General features: G+C 45.4%; 2 protein-coding genes across 9 annotated transcripts in view; both read right to left on the reverse strand.

Moving 5' to 3' along the window:
* The window catches only part of DBN1 (drebrin 1), a 47,007-nt gene extending 35,521 nt beyond the window's left edge, over positions 1 to 11,486 (reverse strand). For all 6 annotated transcript variants that reach the window (XM_087709322.1, XM_087709320.1, XM_087709318.1 and 3 more), the window contains exon 1: positions 11,280 to 11,486. In XM_087709322.1, the coding sequence (XP_087565448.1) occupies positions 11,280 to 11,365 (86 nt within the window). In that variant the 5' untranslated portion in view covers positions 11,366 to 11,486. The remainder of the gene's footprint in view (positions 1 to 11,279) is intronic.
* A 2,701-nt stretch (positions 11,487 to 14,187) lies between these two features.
* PDLIM7 (PDZ and LIM domain 7) overlaps positions 14,188 to 15,629 on the reverse strand; it is a 56,200-nt gene continuing 54,758 nt past the window's right edge. For all 3 annotated transcript variants that reach the window (XM_014060688.2, XM_087709325.1, XM_014060689.2), the window contains one exon: positions 14,188 to 15,337. In XM_014060688.2, coding sequence (XP_013916163.2) covers positions 15,251 to 15,337 — 87 coding nt within the window. In that variant the 3' untranslated portion in view covers positions 14,188 to 15,250. The remainder of the gene's footprint in view (positions 15,338 to 15,629) is intronic.

Genomic DNA, 15,629 nt, shown 5'->3' on the forward strand with positions numbered 1-15,629 from the left:
GCAAGTAGCAAGGTACCAATGAGGCAGAACTAATATATGTCATTCACATCTCCCTCAAAAGCATCAAATTACATGGTACTGCTTGAAATGAAGAAGCAGCTGTCTATGGACAGCAGAGCAGGGCAGCTGGGAGCACAGCCACATCAGATAACAAGGGGACTTGGGGCTTCCTGGACCATGTGGGATTGATACAGACAAACTGAACACCAAAATGAGGCTGTAGAGATAAATGCACCTCTTGCCCAGCGGAAAAAGTAAATCATAGTTTCCAAGTCCTCAACCCACTTATTTTACGGCTAGGAATTAAGGGGGATTTTCCTGCATGAAACATATTATGTTGATGAGTTTATAAAGGTGCCCACAATAATATCAAAGGCATCATTTATTACCCCTGGTTCTCCCACAGCATGCTCTATGATGCTCAAGATACATCTAGCTCTACACTATGTACTTTTTAGCCTCAGCGTCTTATCCACGGGTCCAGTGTCTGGGTCAAACTCTCTAGAATTCCTTCCTGCTAGTAGAGAAATACATATTTAAAAATGAAGTTAATTCCTCCTGTGGTTTAACCTTACTGTGGGCTGAAAATTGATTAGAGTATAAGTCACAAGACATTAGTCACTTATATTTCCTAGAAGGATTAATAATGTAATCCCTCAGAAACGGGACCACACCTATGATTAGCTATTTTCATCTTCACTCAGTATTTGGAAGGAAGAGGACAAAAGGAAGACCTCATCCTTTCTAGCACCAGATTTTGTCAGAAGACACCTGCTGTAGCCTACTGCAGTCTATCGTAGAAATAGCTTGTGCTGGTTTAAGCTGCAAGTTGCTTTATCCCCCTTTCCTTATTAATTCAGCTAGTCCTCGATTTATAACCTGTTGTTTAGTGACTGTTTGAAGGTACAATGGACTGAAAAAAGTGACTTATGACCATTTTTTCCACACTTATAACCATTGCAGCATCCCTATGGCTACACATGATCAAATTTTGGATCCTATCTATGTTGGTTGCAAGATCTTGTGGCCATGTAATCATCTTTTGCAACCTTCTGACTAGCAAAGTCAATGGGGAAGCCAGATTTACTTTGTTTCACTTAGGTTTGTGTTACCAAGTTACTAATTTAACAACTGCTGTGGTTCCCTTTACAACTGTGGCAAGAAAGGTCATAAAATGGGGCAAAACTCACTTAACAAATGTCTCACTTAACAACAGAAATTTTGGGCTTAATTGTGTCGTAAGTCAAGAACTATCTGTACTTTGAAAAATATTATTTGATTTCCACTATGCTTGAAACACTGAAGACAAAGGATAAGGAATTGAAGTGGGATGATTAATTTCAGAACGTGTCACTTCTTAGAACTGGTATCCCCTTCTCTATTTTTTTCCCTGTCTTTCGTAGACACATATACACAGATTTTCTGGAACTGAAACAGGTTTTGCTGTAATAGTCATAAAGTGCAAATATGTCAAAGGTCCAATAAGAGCTAGATTGCACACCTCTTAAGCAGCAGTAGCAGGATCCTGCCACCAAAGCAGTTTAGCTTACAGCTGTTTGGGGACTAGAAAAATTCCTCCTGACAGCCTGCCAGAGCCATGCTGGATTCTTTCATTCCATATGAGCAGGTTCAGATTATTATGGTTATTTATTGTTTCACACAACTGCTTTACTTTTCTTCAGTGTCTTCTATTATCAATATAGAGGCAATATATTCCTTCTACCAGCTCCTTTTCCAATTTAAGGTCTGTTTTGAGAATTCATGGCTTCTGTTGCAGACCAAGATAGGTCAGTGCCCGAAACACACCATTTACAATAAGCCTGTGCCTAGTAAGGTCTTTGAGAGGGGTTATAGATGGACTTGAGCGTTTCCATCAAGAAGAAAAATCATTTTTAAAATGGGTGGAATACCCTGTCTGTGAAAAATGGCTGTCCGGGACCAAGAGAGATGTTTCATCTCTTTGTTACTGAATCCAAAAGCAGTTAATAGTTAGGCTGAGTTAATAAAAATATTAAGAGCAGAGGAGAGATTTATCCTTCTGTTTTTTATTCTCACAACAGTACTATCAGAGAGATTGCTTAGAAAACTGGAGACCAGCTCAAGGTCACCTGGCAACAGAGTCAAGCAAAGATTTAAGCCTTGCCTCTTTCTGAAGCTGGTACCACACTTTCTAATCACTATGTCACATTACAAAGTATAGTGTTGGATTTGGAAAAACGGAGCCCTAATTTCAAGACAGAAAGCAGGCATCTCATCAGAAGAACTTTATTGCTACCTTACTGTACTCCTGGTTGAATGGGGGATTACCAGTCCAGGAGCTTTGTTACTTCTAAGTCCAGAATTGCTCTGTGCCCTTTTTCCAGGGTCATTGTGCAGAGAAGCCCAGCTTGGCACCAACTGAGGCACCCACACGGCCTTTAGTTCAAACAATGCGTCACTAATTACAGTAACTTCCATCCACTACTAATTTGGCACTCAGCTAGCCGATAAGTGCGGGATAGAAAATTTCCATGGGTATTTGGACGGAAAGGGGCACAGCCTGTCGTAAGGAGCAATGCCCTCCCAATGCTCCTGAATTCAGCAATTAAGCTGCTGGCAAGGGCTGCATGCAACTTAACCCTGAAATATAATTGTTCCCCACGGGTGGGAATGGAAATGCAGCAGCTGCTGCTACTCTCAGCTAAGTAGAGTCTCATCCTGATTCTCCCAGCTGTATCACATCTCCCGGCTTCAACAGCAGGGCAGTGTTTTGGGTGGAGATATGATGCACAACTTCTCACTGCCAGCTGCTCTGCTCTTTGTCCTTTAGCCAGTTGCTGTTGGACTGTCATTTTGACACACAGACAACTGCCTTCCCCTCACTGTGTCCTAATAGGTAAGAGTGGGTCACATTTTCTGGTTTGCGAACAATTACAAGGCCCTAAGCCTACATTTTGCATTAGGGGACTATCTGAAAGGGAGGAGAGATAGTACTAACCAGGCCATCCAGAGAGGGAAAGGTTTCAGCCTTGATCTTACTCAAGACCTTCTGTGGTTTTGATTTTGAACACCTTGTAAAACAAATGGGGGTGAGGTTTGCGGGTCTCCTACGTCATGTACCACAATGTGCAAGAGTAATATTATAAAGCCCAACTATGCCCGCATACAACTTGTGTGTATAAAAGTCATTACACATAGGTCTTACTTGCAGGTCATACTTAAATAGCTAAATTAACCGTGGTTTACTCAAATCCCAGTTTTCTAGCTTTGCATATCATTGAATCCTCATCAGAATATGGAGACTAATATGTGGGTGGCTAATTCCTAATGCAAATTCATATATTCATACTTATCTGCCTTACTCCTAGAAAATCAAACTCGGTTACTAAACTGAGTTACTACAAACTCAGTTACTAAACCGAGTTGAACCATTTCTAAATAGCTGTACTACACCTGAGACACCCATTCAGAGTTCTTTCCTCTCATTGGAACTGCAAGCGACGTCTTTGGTGAGAAGCACACTTGCACAGTGAATGCTGCAATACAGGAAGTACAATTGGCACTGAAAAAAGTGACTTAAATGACCATTTTTCAGACTCATGACCATTGCAGCATCCCCATGGTCATGATTTACATTCAAATGCTTACAACTGACTCACTTTTATGACGGTTGCCGTGTTCCTGGGTATTGTGATCACCTCTTGCAACCTTCTAACAAACGAAGTCAATGGGGAAACCAGATTCACTTAACAATCGGTTTACTAACCAGATTCACTTAATAGATGTGGCAAGGAAAGTTGTAAAGAGGGGCAAAATTTACTAAACACATTTCTCACTGAGCAACATAAATTTTGGGTTCAATTGTGATCCTAAGTTGGGAACTACCTGTAGTAACTGCAAACCTTCTGAGCCAGCTGAATTGTGATTATCTACAATCAAATCTGACCGCTTTATATGGAACAAGTCTTAAACTGATTAGAAGTTGCAGGGGGAGGGGGAGAGAAGGCAGCAGGGCTGGGCCTATCTGAAAGATCTACATCAGCTGTTTCTAGGACACAGATTGATGGGTTGGTATGTACTTTTAATCACATTTCCTTTCAAAAACATCAGGACAACAAAAAGTTAGCAGCAAAGAGTTTTCTGCATCTCTTTGCTATCATCTAGAGTTGTCCAGATTTTGGCAGCCCGTGTTTAATACCCTGCCAATGGCTTAGGATGTGATTACCTAAATTAGTGCTTCTCCCTTTCTGAACTTATGAACTTGTCCAGCCCTTCAAATGTAAAGACACCCCTTCTAAGAGGCCAGCATTTCTCCACTTCAGGATAGACTAGCCTTCTTCTGCATTACTCCCAGGTTATGGAATGTACATCCCTGGGAACTGCTTTGGCAAAATTCCTATTCCTGCATGTAAAGTTGGTAAATGTGCTCCTCTTATTCCAGCCTATTAATTTATTGTGATATTAAGTTTTAAACTTTCAAATTGATTTTTTCTTTTGTTTTGAACATGACAGCCACCCGCAGTGCTTGCTAGTGTTGGGGGGGGATGGGATTTAAACCCTGTAATTAAAGAAAATGTTTAACCCTGCATGTTTTCTCACCGTGCTCCTCACTTTTAAAGGGGAAAAAGGGGGAGGGACCGGGACACAGTCCCAGCATATATCAGCAGCTGGTTGCTAGGCTCAGAAGAGAGGCTCGCCTTAAAATCGGACCCTCCCAGCCCAGGGAAGATGGTCCGAGTTTCTGGTTGCAGGAGAGGCACAGTCTCCCCACCCCCGCGCGCACTCTGTCCTGCTCGGAAAGGCGAGGAAGAGCCGCCCCCACCCCCGGGCCGCCGCCTTATGGAGCCGGGGGTTCAGGCACATGTGTTTCTAATGCACCACGAGCCCCAGGGCGCCGGCGTGCGGAAAACGGCACCAAATTCCTTTCTGCTCAAGTAATGGGCCCCAGCAGTCTCCGCAAGGGGGAAGGGCGGTTGGCGAGACCCCAGGCGTGGAGGAGGGGGAGCACCACGCCGCCTTTTGGGGGAAGGGGGGGGCACAGCTGCTCGAGAAAGGCGAGCCTTACAAGGGCGTGGCTTTAGCTGGACCGATGCTGCGAGAAAGCAAAGGCCAACAGGTCGCGGCTGCTCTCGGCCTTAATAGAAAGCCTGGCGGAGCAGCTTCCCCGGGCGGGCTTCCAGTAGGGCGGCGGTACGCCGGCCCTGAGCGCGCTCTTCCCCCACACCCCCGGGAGCAAAAGGCAGCGCACCCCGGCACCCAAGCAACTCCTCCCTACGCTACGCGTCGCGCCCTCTCGGTTCTGACGTATAAAGCAGCCACGTGCGATTCCCACGGCTGGACACCCAGAGAGTATATAGTCTGACCCAAGGCCAGGGGTGCTTCCCGTCCTCCCGCGAGCCTTAGTCGGGGCAATTTTTTTGGCCGAAGGTCACAGCCAGGTAGGCGGGAGAGAGCCCGCTCCCACCCCAGCATCTCTCCCCCCCCCCGCCCCGCCAGAGCAGCGCAGAGAGGCAGAGTCTTTGTCCGTCCTCGCTCTCAACCCCGCAGGCAGTTTCTGCCGCGTTCAGCATTTTTCTGCCTCCCAGCCAGGAACCATTCCTCTCCGTAATTGAATTGATGCCCCACAGCCCACTAACCAAGCAGGGCCAGGGAATGGGAGTGGTTAGCCTACCCCTCCCCAAGATAAGGAGTCTTGTCACCCAGATGACCTTGAGCCACAAGAGAAGGCGGCCAGGTGCCTCCCACCCACCACCCTGCCCTCCTCCTCCAACAGTCCTCCCACCACACTCTGGGGTTGAATGGCTCCAGGATGGGGCCTGCTGTGTGGACAGCTGCCCACCAGCCAGGGTAAGGCTTGCTGCATAAAGAAGTTATTGTTCAGCCCCACCCCAACCATCCCCAGCTGGCTTCCCCAGCATCTTTTGGGAATAAGATCCAGACAGCAGACTTTTCTTGGCCCCCTTTCTTAAGAAACTTGGGTAGGGTTTCTTTTGTCCCCCCCCTCCAGATGTTGCTTTTAGTGCTGGAACTGAATCCTGGAGGGTGCTGCAGCCTTTGGCTCATTCATTGTTAAGCATTTAAGGTTTGCAAGCTCCCTTGGTCCTTTGGCAAAGCATTGTATCACTTGAGTGTGCCCTGGAGCAACAATGATCTGATGGGTTCAAACCACAGGATAACTGGGGGAAATAGTGGGTTTTTTAAAAAAAGGAGCTGGGAGGGGGAGATCCCCCACTTAGAAACCAGCTTTTAGGCTCAAGTAACCTTCCTCCCTCTTCAAAGGTGACACTTGATCAAAACCAAAGGAAATCCCGCTCTTCATTTTCTCTGAAACTCACTCTTTCCATTTAGAGCCCTATAGACACCGCCCAATTTTGCTGAGCCATGTGGCTTCCCAATTCCCACCTAACAAATTCATCAAAGCTAACTCAGTCTCCATAATTCCATCATACTTCAACCCACTGTCTACCCCCAAATCTCTGCAGCTGCCACACATCAGGGTTCTTTAGCTACATGTTCTCAGCTTCAATGATATCATCCCTTCTCTGTTTCACTACTAGAGTGAACCGGATGAGACTCAGCCCAGAAAATCTGGGCAGAGTCCCATGTTGGGTTCCAAATGGGAAAGGCTTTAACATGCTAGAAGAGGAAGCAGCATGTTGCAAGAGGAAAAAGACTTTCTGTTGCAGCATTGGATAGAAGTGACTGTTCCCGCCCAGCAGCCTTGGAGAGCAAGCTGGATGAAAATGCTTCAAGAGGACAAAGGAAGGCCAGCCAACAGGGGAGAGAGATCTCAGGGCCAGGAGAGTAGCAGGAATGGAAAACTAACGCAAATGGAGAAAGAAAGGAGAGCCAAAAATGGGGCATGGAACTAAGATCGTGCTAGGGCAGGGGATTCCCAGCTTCAGATCCCTGCACAATTTAAGATTTTTATAGGACCTCTGATACATGTGATCAGTTTTGTTACTTCATATGGTTATTATGAGTATTTATAATGAGTATTATAAAATGCTCTTTGGAAGAAGGAGAAGATAAAATGGCCTAAAGCTGGAAAAATGGCTAGTACAACAGTGCAAATACAAATGGTAATAAAATCTTGAAAAATTGCATGTATTGCATATAATTCCAGGATCCAACAGCAAATTAACAGAGATTTTAATATTCTCACTGAGCCCCAAAAAGGAGGGTGGTAGCTGGATCAGTGGGACTGGAGAGAGGCTGGTTAGCACAAATATCTTTAATTAAATTCCGACCAACTCACAGAGCACTGGTATAATAATTGAAAGCATCTCTGAAAGCTCAGGGAGGGGTTTACTTGATAGCTAATGCCATCTTCAAAAACTGATTTACAGGGCAGAATTAATGTCATGACAGGATTTTAAATTGTGATTTAACATGCACTATTTGCCTGCCTGCTTATTATAAAAATCCAGGAATCTCTCTAATTTCAAGAAGCTTGAGAAAGAACTTAAGTATGTCATGTCACAAAAGCCAGTAAACTAACTGCCAAACTACCAAATCTGACTGACTTCAAGATGGATTTCTCCCTATAAAATCCAGCCACACACATTTCTGGAGAGATCAAAATCACAGGAGTCTTGTCTTTAAAAACATAGCAGCACTACTTCTGTTATGGGTGTATTTGGTGCTCTCTTTTTAGGCTTTTCCTTAGGAGCAAATCCATGAATATTGCTGCAACATTCTGCCTAATTTTATAAATATTAATGCTGTAGGTATGACCCCATCTTTGATTCAAAGGATTTTCTTCCATGTTGATCCCTTTACCTGCTTCCTAAACTGTTGATAGCAGATTCATATTATCTCACCCCTACCCACCCCAAATAGCCTGCTCTTTATATGGCTTTTTCATGGTAGATCCCATGAATGCAATTTGCTCTTTCTCTAACTCGCCCAATTAGTGTTGCTACTTAGGCAGTATTATTAATTTCACAATTTTAAAGTATGTGGGAAGAGGAAATGACAGGCCACTATCCTAAAAAGCTGACAACTTAATTTCTGACAGTGGGAACAGAACAAAGGAATGATTGTATTTGATATATTATATAGTCTTTGCTTGCTTTTAACTCATTTTGGAGCAAACTTTTCCTCCTGTTGCAAATTCATGATTTTCTGAGCATAGAATTTCTTTCATACAATGCTGTGATCATTTCCCATTGTTGTTTTTCCACTTCCTACCGCAAACCCTACTCATGCTATATATGCTCTTCCAGCTGCCTCTTTATTGTTAGCAAGTGGATGTACAATGATTTATAGGCAGCGTCTCCGGCTAAGCAGTCCATGAGGCCCTAGCTTCCAAGTTGGAGCCAGGGAGGAGGGTCTCCCAGGGCTTGGGCTTTGAAAGGGAAGGAAGTAGGCAAAAGAACAGCTGTAGACCTTCTGCTGTGGAGGAAAGAGAAGAAGAAGAGTGAGCTTAAAAGAAAGAAGACCTCCCCCTATGAAGCACATGGTATGTGTGTGTGTACATATGGTAGGGAAGAAAATAGGAGCACTAAAAGGGGAAGAAAACTAATAGGTTGGAAAAAAAGTAAAGCACAGATGAAGGCTTTTAATATCTCCAGAAAGCCATGTCTACCATCTTCCTCTCCAGAAATAAGTATGAAACTCATGGCTCAGCCTTCTGCAATCAATGTGCTGATGATAAGGGCAGCTTCAAAGACATTGTGGTAGATAGGGAGAAGTAGGGGAAGATCAAGTTCAAAGCACAGAACAGGGTTGGCTTCAGCTTCTGAACCAGAAGTCATATCCTGCCAAGAAGACCAAAGAACATAAAAGACACCATCTTACACAATGGCATATGTCTTTGGAAGGAGGAAATAAAAGATATTGGTGGCACCTCGTTGGCTCGCTCTCTAGGTTTGGGAACCAAGCATAGGTGGGCCAAGTTAGAGTTTCAATAGAAAACTATCTGGGGTTATGAGAGCTGGAGGTTAAACTGGGAAGTTTTTTAAAAAAAACCACCCAGGAAAAGGGCAATGGCAAACTACGTCATTGCTGTTGCCATACAAACTGTATGGAGGTATTTGTAAAATCACTAGGGGTTAAGGTTTTACTTTTTATCACAGTACCCACGCCACGGCACTCTTGCTAAAATTATACTTTATGGGTGCACAAGAGCTTTCAAGCAACCTGAGTGGGGAAAGAGAACCCCCACCAATGACAGAGGGAACAGTCTTCCTGGCAGATAGAGAGGGAGAGATGTAGCGGGCTCAGGAGAGTCAAGAAACTCTTTTCAGAAAGGGGAAAGCCTGCATTAAAACAAAACAAACATTGAAAATGTGAGGGTCAATATGCAAGTTAAATAAAGCCTCATGGGAATCTTAGAACTTTAATCACTTACATTTACATTCCAAATAAGTACTTTTCTATCATCTTTTCCCAACTAACACCCAGCTGCATGGGAATAAGAAGGTAATAGCAGTACATCTGGAAGGCAATCCAGATGGGAAAAGCTGCTATGAAGACAAATGCAGGATTATGTAAATTATTTTTTAAAAAACAACTAAGTCCAACTAAGGTGCCTTAGAAAGTGTCATGAAGCCTACAGTGGATGGAATCCAGCCACCACCAGTCACTTATGTCACACATCTATACTAAAACATGTTTTCTATTGTTCCTTAATTTACTTATCTAAATAAAAGAGTAAGAGTAAATGCTGGATTTCACCAGTAGGGAACTGATGCTGAGAAAGAGAGTCCTATTCAAAACACTCAGAGGATATAGGCCACCATTGCTTTAAAGACTAAAAAACAGCCCCCCTCCCTTTTTTTTAAACTGCATAATTGGTAACAGATTAGCTGTTCTATAATTTCAGGCTAAATGCAGTATTGGTACCTTGATTTAGGGGACTATCTAAACTTCTCCAGGCAAGTCTGCACCTTAGAAAGTACACATACTAAACTGCCTGGGAATAATCTTCAGTGGCCTCTGAAACAAAAGTTGCTTTAAATTTCTGAAAATGATTAAGGAGATATAAAGGGAATATTCCTTCTGCCTCACAGCTGTGAATACTTATTAGCTAGAAATATGAATAAGCAAGTCTCATTATCAAAACCTGCCTTCCTCCATCCTGTTTGGGGGGGGGACTGCAAAAATGGAGCAGATGCCAATTGTGTTGTCTCTCTGTAAGGAGGCAGCTTCCACAGGCAGCCTTCAAATCAAGGTTGCTCTGGGAAGGAGTAGCCTCAAGGCTCTTGACCAACGCCTCTGAAGGCCTTTGAATGGTACGCCATGGCTACAGAGACTCATATAGGCTTCCTCTGCCACAGAGGAAAAAAAAGGCCTAAAACACACAAAATCCCCTCTTCTGCAGACCCAGGCCTTAGCAGCTAGGATGAAAGGCTACCAGAGTTTTGGAGGCGAGCATTTCTCGAATTGAGATACCTAGTTCTGGATGCCTCCCTTTACTCCTCTCACAGACCCTCCCCCTCCTCCCCCTCCCAGTCCACCAGTCCCTCCCCTCAAGCCTTCAGACCCCCGCCTCTCTCCTTGCCCGGCCCCACCTTCCTTTGTGTAGCGGTCCCTATCGGAGAACTTTCACCCCCCTACTCACCCACCCACCCCAAAAAACCCGGGGAAAAGAGTGGAAGGCAAGGCCACGAAGGACTCTAGGATGACCGCAGCAGGGGGCAGCCTTCCAAGATGACGGCCTGGGGCTGTCTTGTGTGGGGTTTCGGCCGCGAGGCTTACGACAGCTCCGCGTAGGCAGCAGAGCAGGTGGAAAGAGCGAAGGGGATCCGCCCCCGCCCGACCCCGAAACAAAGTGCCGGGGAGGGGGCGTCCGGATACGGACGCCACTGCTGGGACGTGCCTTCGAGTCTCAAATCACAAGCGAGGGCTTCCCGGGCTGGTCCCCTCGCCCAAACGGAGCGCTGCCGTTAGGGGCGTCTTTTTCAGCTCCGACCACAAAGGACCGTCGGAGCATCTTCAGCCGGTGCCCTCCTTGTATCCCACAAAAGGAGCCGTCGCCCCACCTCGCCCGGCAAGCGGCGTTGCCAATGCACCACTTGGGGTTGCTAATGGCTTCTGCCTCCGGCTGCGCCCGCCCGCCGGTCCGTCCCACGTTCAAGGAGCATCTTGCCGGTGGGAGGCGCGGAATTCCCTTGATCATCCTCTGGGGCTAAACGGGGAGCTTGTAGGGAAGGAGCGGGAGAGCGATTTCCCAGGGAAAAGCAGACAGGCAGACACCGCCCACGCCCCCCTTGTACAAAGCGGCTGGAGCCACCGCCCCCCTACCCACCGAGGGGACAAAGAGCTGGATCGCCCGCTCTCCGGGGGGAGCTTACCAGTCCGTGGGGCTGTCTTCCCCGATCACCTCCTGATAGGAGGCCAGCAGCTCCAGGCGGTTCGCGCTGAAGCTCACGCCAGCCATGCCGGCGGCGACGGAAGGATGCTGCTTTCGGGAGCAGAGAGCAGTGCCGGAGCCGCGCTCGGATTAAGACAGGCCGCCTTGCCTGCTTGCCTCGGAGACACTGCAGCAGCGGAGAGGGAGCCGGGCGGGCGAGGAGTAGAGGCTCCGCCTGCGCGCGCGCTGGGTCCTAGCGCCGGGATCACGAGCTCCCCCTCCCGCCCCTGCCCCGTCTCTTCAGCACCAGAAACCGGCACCTCCCGGTTTCTCCACACGTGGGTGCGCGGAATCAGCCATCTTGCAGCCCTGAAAGCCTTGGCCAAAAGAGTCCGGCCGGCACGAGAGAGAAAGAACCTGCCCTGCCTTTCCCACCACCTGGCGTGCCCTCAGGTGTAAGTTTTGGGCGTAGGAGATGGGCGATCCCCAACAGATCTTCCGTTCCTTCTGTGCAGCCACTGGGGAACTGTATCCAGAGAGGCCTCGGGGTGAACTTCACTCAGGAGCGGCACTGTGCACAGGCGCTAATAGGCGCTAATAGGCTGTTTTGTATAAAACAACTTTCTGGTTGTGATTTGTCCCACAATTCCTGGCCAGAAAGGAACTGATGGGGCAACCTCTTCCAAACTCCATTCTCTGGTGCACATCACAGAGTACAATATAAACTCTTTAAGGGAAACGGAAACTTCCCCAATCTTGCACCTTCTGGGGTGTTTCCCATTGCAAAGCCCATCAGGCGTGATGGCTGTGTGGGATGGTGGTAATCATATCCAGCACATCTGGATATCATCAGGCTGGGAAAAGATTTGAGCAGGGAAGCCATCCTCAGCCCGGATGATTTACACCAGAACAATTGCATCAATATAGACAAGAGCAGCTGCTGGGGGTTTTTCTTTTCTTTCCAAATAATACAGATCCCTCCTGTATTCTTTTTTTTTTAAAGTTGATCACTGCTTGCTGCATTTGGAAAAGTGCAGGATGCTTACTCCTGCCAGATTTTCCTTCCTATCACTCCTCAGCACTTCTCATAGGCATTAGATGTCTGCCTGTTTGAAAGATGTCTGCCTCCTGTTTAGCTTCTCCAGGTCATTTTCTGGGACTGTGAAGTCAGACAAAGGCTCATTCTCATAATGAGTGGGTGGCAGCTGGGCTGTCATGGCACCTTGCAAAATCCATCAAGTGAGAGGCTTTCTTCCCCCCCCCCCCTCGGCCCTGCATTTTTTTTTCCTAGTCACCTGGCTTCTTCAGCTAAAGCCCATGTGGTTTCTAGTGGCAAGGCAATCAAACTGAGCAGCTGTAAAGATGACCTGGACAAGGTGAAGAATAGGGAGAAACTAATTGCCCCGCTTGACATTCCCATTTGTTCCATCTGCGCTTTCCAAAACCCAACAAGCAAATCTTCCCCCTCACCACCACCACCACCAATAGAACAAGTACAAAAACCAGCAGAACCAGGCTCTGCCAAACTACTATATTCAGAAATATTTATAAACCAAAAATCCTAGGAGTAAAGGTTGGTCTAGTTAGTATTTGGAAGGGAGGAACCTGCATGAAATATCATGGAAGTTGAAAAATATCCTAGGAGATGGTAATGGCAAACCTTTGCTGCTCCAAAAATATGTTCATATCGTCCCCAGGATTCAAATTCAATTTGAGGGGGACTTTACTCCTTAGCAACAATTATGAATGAATGGAGTTTAACAGAGGTTTCCATGTGTGCTAAGCTCTTGTTATCATCTATCTTACAGTCTACTTATAGATCAACTTTCCTTGAAACAATGACCTCAAGGCATTGATCTAGTGTGTGCTTTTGATGAGGCTTTGCTTCCCTAGAAAAATGTGCTCCATTGAAAAGTTGCCTCATCACAATAAATCTTACATTAAAATTAGGGTCAATAATCATCAAAGGCACAAAAGTAACATCCAACAAAATGAGCCCCCACAGCAGGCCCCAAAACTTAAATAATCACAACAGACTATCTATCTATCTATCTATCTATCTATCTATCTATCTATCTATCTATCTATCTATCTATCTATATATGTGTGTGTGTGTGTGTATGTATGTATGTTATATATGTGTATATATGTATGTATGTATATATATATGTACACATATCTCAAAGAAGTACAGAAAACACTTCTCCAGGTTATGAAGCATAATGCAATGATTCATTAAAAAGGATAAGTTAATTTGTAATTAGAAGAATTTACGGTGGGAGAGTGGAGCAAAAAGAGAAGTTTTCCTCATCTCCAAACAAAGTATATGAATCATATTATACCTCAGCAGGTGCCATGGTCCTAGGAATCCGTCACTTTGACCAGGCAACATTAGCACATTTTGCTGACTCTGGTATCTTCCTTCTTTTGATCCCACTGTGACTCTTCTATTATTTTTATGAACCCGTGGACAGCTTTTGCACGAAACAGACTTGGGGGGGGGAGGCGTTTCCTCACCCTCCAAGACTGCTTATTTTTCACTGAACTATTCTATCAGTGGAAGAGGAACAATCTGTCTACTTAGGATAGTAAAAGTATTCTGTCCACCTTGTTCCAGATGAGGCAATTTCCTTACAATAAGGGAAATATCCCTAGCAGTTTATGACCTAAAATATCATCATTGCATGAAAAGATGTTTGCTAGTTGCCGCTTTTCAAAATAAAACATGTGGTTCTGAATTGCAGCAATAATAATGACTCTCTCTTGAAATTTCCTCTAAGTACAATTAGAGGACAAGGAACAGAAAGTAACAGCACTGTGCTTTGAATGTCCATTACTTGCACCTGGTTTCTCTACTTCCAATGTTCCAAGCATTAGGAACTCTTAAACAATGAGAGCCCACGAGGATGAAGAATTAAAAGACATATTTTATTAGGCCATCAAAGGTGGCAAGGAATCACAGACTCCTAGCTGAACAGCACAGTTCTGAGAAATACATTTAGAGCAAAACAAAAAATACTAGATCTTTGGTAGGGGTGCTTTGAGGCCACCACTGACCTCAGAAGCTGTGTGTGCTACAGTATATATAAAACTGTGTTCCTAGGTATAGAGTCCCAAGTTTGTCTCACGATGGAGAAGCAGTTTTTCTGGTGTGAAAAGCAGGGTCTTGAAACTGTTCTTTCCTGTATGGTACTTTGAAGTAAGCTTTTTTCTTGGTCTGTGGAAACTTACACCACCATCCTTTAGATAAGCCACTCGCTTTCTGTGGTAGGGGTCTCATATTTTTGTTACTAGCAAGTGGTTAGGAGGAAAAGAGATTTAGGGTTTGGGGCTGGAAATAACATGCCAATGGGCAAAAGGCAGAGCCAACCTGATTATAGATGCCCTTTGCAAATGCTTTGCCAGAGAAGGGAGGGCAGAAGATTGTTGGTAATTACATTGCAAAGGGGACAGAAAATAATGCTAGTGAACTCTGGGGAAAGCTGCCTCCCCCCCACTTTTCCCTGGAGCATTAATAGCAAGTTTTCACTGATTTAATGACTGCAGGGGAAGGCCAGCTGATGCTTCCTTTCAAGCGTGCTATTAGTTAGGATCCTTTACTAGGAAGAAACTTCTTGAGGCTTTCTTTGGCTGAAATGGGCATAGAACTCTACAGTATCCTTCCCTAAGCTGGTGTCCTCTAGAAGTCCTGGACTTCCAACTCCCCAAATATCTTCTAGCAATATCAATTCACAAGTTGGATGGTGTCTGCAAGAGATAAAAGCCAAATACATAGGAAGAATACCAGTTTAGGTTTTAAAAAAAATACAATAGTTGTAAGCTTCTCTAAAAGGACCCTGAGCGTTTTACCCTTTCCCTCTATGGGGAAAAATGGTCAAGTGAGACATCTGGTCTGGGGGCTCTCTCAGGACAGGAAAGAGGGATGCAGAGTTTGGGCAGGTAGCAGCTTGGGCATTTGAGGTCTCCTTCACCTCACACATGGGAGAAAGCGTGGCTCTTGCACAGCGGCTTGTCCTTTTTGGAATAGAATGTCTTTCCTTCCAAATTGATCTGGCAGATCTGTGGGGAAAAAAAGACGTTCTCCATGAGATTCACACCAGTTCCCCTCTCCCCTAGTCATAAAGGCCTGGATAGATGATAGACAGGGGTGAAATCAGCCTGACAAATCCTGCCTATTGCTACCATCAATGCATATCACACTTGCTCCCCCAACATTAATTATAACTGCATGTCTTCATTTCATCCAGGATCTCTGCAACAGCAACCCTGCAAGGCAGGCTTGGCTTAAAATGGAAGACAGGCTTTGCGCCATCCCGTGATTTCCCATGGCTACGGAAAGCTTCGGAAGGGT

This window comes from Thamnophis sirtalis, unplaced genomic scaffold, assembly GCF_051295495.1.
Source record: "Thamnophis sirtalis isolate CommonGarterSnake01/CBP01778 unplaced genomic scaffold, rThaSir2_p1.2 scaffold_3, whole genome shotgun sequence".
Classification (NCBI taxonomy): domain Eukaryota; kingdom Metazoa; phylum Chordata; class Lepidosauria; order Squamata; family Natricidae; genus Thamnophis; species Thamnophis sirtalis.